The sequence below is a fragment of the Podospora bellae-mahoneyi genome, chromosome 7, assembly GCF_035222275.1.
Source record: "Podospora bellae-mahoneyi strain CBS 112042 chromosome 7, whole genome shotgun sequence".
In the NCBI taxonomy this organism is placed as follows: domain Eukaryota; kingdom Fungi; phylum Ascomycota; class Sordariomycetes; order Sordariales; family Podosporaceae; genus Podospora; species Podospora bellae-mahoneyi.
The window spans coordinates 3328179-3336356 of NC_085886.1; the positions used below are offsets into that span (position 1 = coordinate 3328179).

The window sequence follows — 8178 nt, forward strand, 5'->3', positions numbered from 1 at the left end:
TCGTACTTATAGCCTCACTTCTACATCGACTCTTCCACGTCATCCTTTACCTTCTTCACTGCTGGCTCGCTTGACTTTTGATCGACCGTCCTCCAGTTCTTCACAATCTTACCAAGTCCCCCCCCGACTTCCAGCCACTCTCACTACAAATTCGACTCTCTGTCTCTGATATCCGATATATCCTGCTCGAGTTCGCTCAACTATTCCGCGCCTTCCTTCCAACAGCTGATATCGAACAGCGCATCGCACCTTCCTCTATTTTCAACTAACCGACATTTCTACCTGACTTTTTCTACAAGTTCCCGACCACAATCTTTTCCCTTCCTTTTCTTTTATCTTTCAATTCTTACTTGCACACAGGACAGAGGGCCTCGCCAGTTGTCGTTCACAAATAATTTACTCACTCATTTTTTTCATCTTCAGTCATCATCTTATTCAACATGGCTCTTGGGGATACACCTGAAATCGACCAGCAGGCATATGGGACAGTTGGAGATTCCAACACGAGTAACTTCCCGCCATCGCACACCAAACTCACGTTTGCTCCAGTGGTTGACCCAGGTGCAGGCAGCGGGCCAAAAAAGGCCGGTAAAAAAGGCAAGAAGGCCAAAAAAAGCGACGCGGACCCTGACAGGCCCCCCAAGAATGCTAAGGAATACTGGCAGCAACACTATGCTCGTGCGTGCGAGAGCGGGTCGAATTTGAAGCGCGAGGCTGTTGAGGAGCCCTACGAGACTCCCTCCACCAAAATACAGCGCATGTCAGGCCCAGACGACAAATCTGAGGGGCTTGTTCCAGTCAAGACTGAAGAGGCCGTTTCGGTCAGAGCTGAGGAGGGTGTTTCGGTCAAAGCTGAGGAGGGTGTTTCGGTCAAGGCTGGGGAACCTGGTTTCATCGAGATCGAGGCGCCTGTTTTCGTCAAGGCTGAGGGGCCAGCTCTCATCAAGACTGAGGAGAATACCGCATTTGACTACAAGATACCTTTACCAAGTAAAACGGCGGTTCAGGCTGCAGTCGACGATGCCTTGCAAACAATTGAGGACAGGCTTGACAAGGGGAATATGCAGGCGTGCAAGGACTTTGAAGAGCTTCGTGAGGCCACGCTGTCATTTGGGGTCAATAACTGTAAGCCAGTGGAGGGAAAGTGGAAGCTCAAAGGCTTCAAAACACCACTTTACAATCACCAGGTACGTACATGCTTCTCACCCCTAACTCAGGATCAGCTCACCAATATCTCATGGATGTGACAGTTGATAGGGGTGAGATGGATGTGTTCTCGAGAGTTTCACCCCCGCGGGTCCAATGGAGGGATCCTCGCCGACGAAATGGGTCTCGGGAAGACAGTTCAGCTCCTGGCGTGCATATCACAAAACCCGCCTAGTAGTCGCCGGGACAAAGCCCAAAAAACACTCATCATTGCGCCAGAGAAGCTGTTGACGCAGTGGTATCGGGAGATATTTGATCATTGCGACGACAAAGGCCTGCGAGTGTTGGTCTACAAAAACGCCAATGCAATGGCCGATGCTGAGTGCGCCAATAGTGATATCATGTAAGTGTCACGGAGTTGCCCTCCTGTGCGTTCTATGCTAATCAAGCATGAACGTTCAGAATCACAAATTATGCACAAGTTCAACGCCAAGCTAGCAAAGGGCTCGCCGAATGCGAGGAGTCGGAGGAGAGTGAGGAACCTTCAGATTTTCGAGAGACCTCACTGAAGCAGAAACTGCACCGGCATGGCCCCCCGTTGTTTCGCATCAACTACCACCGCATCGTTCTAGATGAGGCCCATGCGATTAATAACAGGGAGAGCAGCACGTCCCTCGCCTGTAGATACCTCACAGGCAAATATCGCTGGGTTCTAACAGGAACCCCTCTGACCAACACCACAGCAGAGGTATTCCCCTACCTTGACTTCTTGGGCACCAAGTTCAAGAAGTATGATACCTTCGTTCAGGCTATGGGGGGCGTCAAGGGCAAGATGGGAGACATGGAAGAACTTCAGAAAACGCTGGAGGAACTTACTCTGAGACGTCGTGTTGACACGCAACTGATGGGCGCACCCATTTTTCAGATTCCCAAGGCACATCCGGTTCAGGTTGTCACGGTTAACTTTTCGCCTTTTGAGATGGAAGTATACGGGAGAACAAACCGGAGACAGATGGCGTTGGAGGTACGGCGCCAAGCGTATCAAGACGCCGGTCAACCATATGATCCCGGACCAGAAAAGGGTACAATGCAAAAGATTGTCGATCATCTCCAATTCTTCACCTCGCATCCAGCCCTTGTAGAGCCTGAGTGGTACGAGGACCAGGAGAACCAGGACAAGTCTAGGCTGCCAGAGCCCAGTGAGGTCAAATGCAACTGCTTCTGCAGATATTGCCGGCGAGTCGTGACCCCGGCCTCTAAATTGGCTGATGTAAGCGCCTGCTTTCATGGAACTTTCGTCCGTCCGTAATACTAATAAATCTGTTCAGTGCGGCCACCTGTTCTGCGCCTCATGTTTCGGTAACCTCATAACCCGTCATCACAACAAGGAGAAAGCCTGTTGCCCGAGCTGCAACAAGCCAGTCGGTTCTGGTAGATCAGGCAAGGGCAGCTGTCCGAGTCATCATGGCATGCCTATCCTGCCTCGCGATAACGGGCACACTTACCGTCACTTTGGTGACGATGACAATGGGTTTCAGCCACGGTTCAGTAAGCATCAAGAAACCACAAGGAAAGGGACGAAAAAGAAGGCACGCAGAGCGAAGTCTGGCAAGAAGAAGAGGCATCCATCGAAGAGAAGAAAAGCAACCAAGGCGAATAATAAGGGGGGAAAGCAGAAGAGACAAACTGTCCAAACAGTGCAGCAAACACGCGCCAACACGCTCAATTTTATGAAGGGCGTCGACTCCCATCCTTGGGATCCGGTGCCGCACAGCGCTAAAACGAAGGCGACACTTGACCTAATCGACGGATGGCAATCTGAAGCGCCAGAGGATAAGATTATGATCTTTGTGCAATGGATCCCGATGCTCTCGATTTTGGGCCGCATGCTTACACAGAGCGGATACCGGTTTGTGTACTTCTGGGGCGACCTGGACCAGAACGACCAAGAGCAGTCTCTAAAGACCTTCAGGAAGGTCCCGGCCGTGAAGATCATGCTGGCATCTATTACCTGCACCGCACACGGTCTGAACCTCACGGTGGCGAACCGGGCCATCATGTATGACCACTGGTGGAATGTCTGTCGCCAGCAGCAAGCCTTCGGAAGAGTCCACCGTATTGGACAAACCAAGGAAGTACATACGGCCAAGATTGTGGTTGCAGGCTCTGTGGATGAGAGGATTATTCAAATTCAGCAGGATAAGGAGACTGCTATTTCGGGGATTATGGATGGCATGGACGAGATCAAGAAGCGGCCAATCTCGATGGCTAAGGAGATCCTAGGGTTGGGGGATCTTTCAGAGTCTATCGATGAAAATGCTGACATGAATGAGGACGAGGATTACTACGAGGATAGCGATGACGAGGATGATGATGAGGAGGAGACTGATAGCGAGAGCGAATCCACTAGTGATGAGAGTGGCAGTGAGAGTGGCTCCGGTAGTGGCAGCTATGATGACGAGGATGATGGAGAGCACTCGGGGTCGGAGTCGGATTAGTTTGCTTATTCTTGCTTGAGGAAGATTTGACATTAAATATTAGCTTTCTTGGCAGGGGAAAATAGTCTGGGATGGTTAGTGGCCGGTTGGTGGAACAAGAGTATCATAACTGCTGTCCCTGAAATCTGATGAGATTTACCAAGGCCAACACTTCGTTCAATTTATAGTTTCCAAAATTCAATATTTCGAGGTGATCGACCACTTTTTGATTGCGGGTGCTCATCATGTTGTGCGCACCGGGTGGAAATAGAGAGAGGAGCACCGTGTTCAGTTGCATCCATGATTGATGTTCTACGCAAAGTAGAGGTCGCTAAAAGAGTGGAAGGGACTGTTTAGCAACGTGGACGAAAGACTGATGATCACAAACGTCATTGGCAGGCCGAAAATGCGCATGGGTTGTTCGATTGAGGGAAGATTGATGTAGTTTGATTACCTACAGAGCTCCTTCTTATTTCACCTGATGCACACAATAAAAATTGTGGGTCGCCTGCAATCAAGGCGAGTGGTCACACACCCTGTCCCTTGCCAGACCAAGAGCCTCCTTCTCGTCTTCATCCAGAAGACCCAAAGCCTGTCGACGAGTCGGGGCCTTTGAGTCGAAGTAGGGCTTTTCGGCAAGCGATGTGACACGAGTGCCGTGTCTTGAATACTTTCCTTCGTAATCCCAACTGGCGCTATGGATCGTAATTCTAACGTTATTTGCAGGTTAGTCAATTTGCTTTCCCCTCCTCTCCCTCAATCTGTCGTCGCTGACTCACCTGTTGTCCCACAGAGCACTGGTCCCTGCGGTCCATCGGAATCGGACCTGGATATCCGCGTTCTTCTCATACACGTCATGCAGATAATTCAAGATCAAGTCGCTCTCAGCTTTATCCAATCCAACTATTCTCGTCGTCATCGCGCGGTTCACCCAGAGTGCTTTCCAGCCTGTTGCAGGGTGCACACGAACAAGAGGATGGACCCTTTCGACGAACTTTGGACCGGCACTCGGATTCTCGCGGTCAAGATAGGCATGTGCGGAGCGATACACAGCTTGTTTTCCATCGATGAACTTGCGGAATTCGGGGGATAGTTTCTCATAAGCACCGTATCCCGAGGCCCAGAGCGTGTCCCCCCCAACCGGAGGCACAGTGTCGTTGTGGAGGTGGGTAATGCCTGCCGGCTGTCGTTCATGGACAAGATCGGTGTGCCATCGAGACGCTCCTCCTGGGTTACGAAAGTTGGCGGGCAAATCTTGGGCCTGGAGGTCTGGCCAGATGACAGTCACGCCCAGGACGCCAGGCACTTGTGGGACCTGAGGCTGCATCACGACTGAGTCAGCTCATTGCTACTGGGGGTGGGATAGCATCACATACATGCACTTCAACCTCACCAAACCATTCTCCTAGCTCCCTCTGTTGTTGTGGGGAAATATCTTGGTCTCTGAGAAACACAACACTGCGTTCCGCGACCAAAAGAGCAAGCTCGTCACGTTGCTCGGGTGTCAGGTCCTTCAACTGGAGACCCTCTATCTCTGTACCGATATGGGCTGTCAGGTCGGTCACCTTGCTTGCCGCCGAAAACAGATTCTTCTTGGACTTGTCAGCTCTGGCCCCTGCATCTTCATGGATACGCTCAGCACTGCGGATTTGGTAGACATCCTGAAGATACAAGGGTACTAGTGGACGGTATGGATATCCGTTGGTCAGGTCTACTCCAGACCTGATCAGCCGTTGCCGGGCTGGCTCTGGGAGGGCCAAGGTGTCTTTCTTGGGCTCGACTGTGTCGACGATTGATGCCTCGATTGCAGCAGGCTCCATGGTCAAGATGCTGACAAGAAAATGTATGATGTTTCAAGCTCTCGAAGACACCTGTTTTGGGGTCGTCCATGAGAGGGTTCAGCAACAGATATGGTTTGGATTTACAACAACATCGCTCACATGCCCCCCACTCGTCAAGGAAACCGGCATTACCAAGCATTCATATCAATACCGCTTCTGCAAAGCGGTTATCAATGATCCAATATGTATACCGGATTGCGAGATCACTACAATATGTCGTGGAAGTGAGGGGCACTGCACATCACCGGGTATAAGATACCGGTTGCATCTTTGAAAACCACACACCGGACCTATCAGTCCGTTCGATGACGGGGAATGACGGATGCGTTTGTGATGCCATGTCTGCACAAATTGTGTGCTTGGCAGTCGCCATAATACGGGTACATTTGATTTCAGGGCTTGTCACGGTATCAAAATTGCAGGCTACCACAGAGCTGGTCGTATGCCCAAGTCCACAGTTCTGGCAGTCTTCAAAGCCATTCCATCCGATTTATTCTCTTGTCCCATGGACTCACCCAATGTCTTGTCAAAAGTAGAGATGAATGCATGTAGCCTACCTAGAGAATGCCGATCAAATCGAAGAGTGATAAGGGATCTGGCACAATTCAGCATTGTAAACTCTTTCGATACAGCCCCTCAGAGCACATACCATTTTCAGAATCAACATTGATGTTTGCGCGATCAGCTACGCAATATGGCGTGATCCATGACGCGGGGGTTGGGCCACATCTGAGCTCGCAGAAAGTTATCGCATCTCCATATTTGGAGTCCACTAAGATGCTGAGCTCGATACTTTTTCATATTTCCCTTCCTAATGTTTGCTCAAAACAGTGATATAGATTCACCATCAGGAACATGTCGGAACTACGAAGTCAACCTTCTCGGCAGACGGTCGCAGTCATCGGAGCAGGTATCAGCGGCGTATGCACAGCTGCACACTTGCTAAAAGAAGGCCTCTCAGTGACGGTCTTCGAACGCTCAAGCATTGCCGGTGGAATCTGGCACTATGATGACCGCGTTCCCGGCGACCCACCATATCCTAGCAACACGCCGTCTCTTGGGGACTATGAGGTTTCTCAACGAGGTCAATTTTCCTTTGTTACGCCTCCATCTGAGCAAAGGAACGAAACACCACAGAATCAGACCTTTCGGGTGGAAGCAAACAACCACCTTTCCGACCTTGAGGCGCACTTTTCACCACCCGGCCCGTGTTACCGAGGCCTACGCAATAACGTCCCGACAAACCTCATGAAAAGTAGTCTGGGCCAGTGGCCCGAGGGTACCGAACCCGTAGTTGGTCAAAGAGATGTTGAAAATTACGTCCAAGGCCTGGCAGAAGTGCATGACGTCAACAACCAGACTCTATTTCACACCCGAGTAGATGAGGTCAAGAAGACACACGACGGGTCCAAGTGGGAGTTGCGATCAGTGACGTTGGAGAAAGAAGAGCTTGGTGTTCGGTTCACTGAAAGATTACATCTATTTGATCGAGTTGTCGTGGCTTCGGGGCATTATAACATGCCACGGATTCCTGACATTACTGGACTCAAGGAATGGAAAACAAGGTTTCCCGCCAGGATCATTCATTCAAAGCAGTATCGAAACCCACAGAGGTATCGGGACCAGAATGTGGTGGTTCTTGGTGCTGGTGTGTCTGCTTTGGATATCTGCCGGGAGCTGGATGGAGTTGTAAACAAAGTCTACCAGAGTGCCCGTGGAGGACAGTTTGACCTCCCAGTCTCACTGCTGCCGTCATCTACGAGACGAGTGCCGGAAATAGCTAGCTTTATTCTCGATGACGACGAAAGACACCAGCACTTTCCGGAAGATGGCCAGCATATTCCCGGGAAGATCGCTTTGAAGGACGGCCAGGTACTCGACAAGATTCACCACGTGGTCATGGCAACAGGATATATAACATCTTATCCTTTCCTCCCGCATCTCCATTCCGACACGGCACCAATCACAGAACCAGGGGAATATCTAGTGGTGACATCGGACGGCAACATGGCGCATAACTTGCATAAAGATATCTTCTACATCCCCGACCCAACCTTGGCTTTTGTAGGCGTACCTTATCATGTGGTCACGTTTTCGCTTTTTGATTTTCAGGCCCAGGCGGTGGCAAGAGTGTTTGCTGGGAGAGCAAAGCTTCCAAGTCAAAAATTGATGAGACACGAGTACGAGAGAAGGGTGCTGGAGAAAGGCCTCGGAAGAGGGTTCCACTCGCTGCATCAAGAGGGAAAGGAGTTGGCGTATGTAAGGGAGCTGGTTGAATGGGTCAACGAAGGTGATGTTCATGGAGAGGGGCGGAATGACTGCAACATGAAGGGGCATACCGAGGAGTGGCTGGCGGGATATTATGAGATGAAGGCAAAGACTAGAGGGTTGTTTCCAGGCAGGGGAGTTAAATCTGTGGCGGAAGATACTACACTACGCAACTGAGGTAGCGACATCTCGAGACTTCTCGGGTACGGTACCCGTGACGCAAACGGGTATTTCTTTGTGGTTCTCCCATCTGGCTTCTTCTAGAGTCTGGTGGTGCTCTTCCAATCGTCTTCTAGCATCTTCATCACACTCTCAGTCTGTGGCCCAAAGTGGGGCCGAGCAGATGGCAACCGGGCACTGACGTCACCCGAAAGTCGTGAGAATCGGATGGGACAGTCCGCCCACAGAGGCTCTCGTTTCTTTGCCTTATTACTCATGGGCAAATG

The 8178-nt window shown here is 50.7% G+C and overlaps 3 protein-coding genes across 3 annotated transcripts; 2 read left to right on the forward strand and 1 right to left on the reverse strand.

The window, feature by feature from the left end:
• Window positions 1–440: 440 nt before the first annotated feature.
• Window positions 441–3842, forward strand: QC761_711460 (uncharacterized protein; the record flags this gene model as incomplete). Its single annotated transcript, XM_062882696.1, has 4 exons — window positions 441–1187; window positions 1251–1549; window positions 1609–2416; window positions 2475–3842. 4 exons carry the CDS (start codon window positions 441–443, stop codon window positions 3642–3644), a joined length of 3024 nt encoding a protein of 1007 aa, XP_062728766.1. The 3' UTR covers window positions 3645–3842.
• A 190-nt stretch (window positions 3843–4032) lies between these two features.
• QC761_711470 (uncharacterized protein) lies at window positions 4033–5555 on the reverse strand. Its single transcript, XM_062882697.1, has 3 exons — window positions 5000–5555; window positions 4403–4944; window positions 4033–4333 (listed from the first exon to the last, which is right to left on the reverse strand). The coding sequence occupies exons 1-3, from the start codon at window positions 5441–5443 to the stop codon at window positions 4138–4140; spliced, it is 1182 nt and encodes a 393-aa protein (XP_062728767.1). The 5' UTR covers window positions 5444–5555; the 3' UTR covers window positions 4033–4137.
• A 764-nt stretch (window positions 5556–6319) lies between these two features.
• QC761_711480 (uncharacterized protein) lies at window positions 6320–7909 on the forward strand (the record flags this gene model as incomplete). The annotated part of the gene is made up of 1 exon (XM_062882698.1): window positions 6320–7909. One exon carries the CDS (start codon window positions 6320–6322, stop codon window positions 7907–7909), a length of 1590 nt encoding a protein of 529 aa, XP_062728768.1.
• Between the last annotated feature and the right edge of the window lie 269 nt (window positions 7910–8178).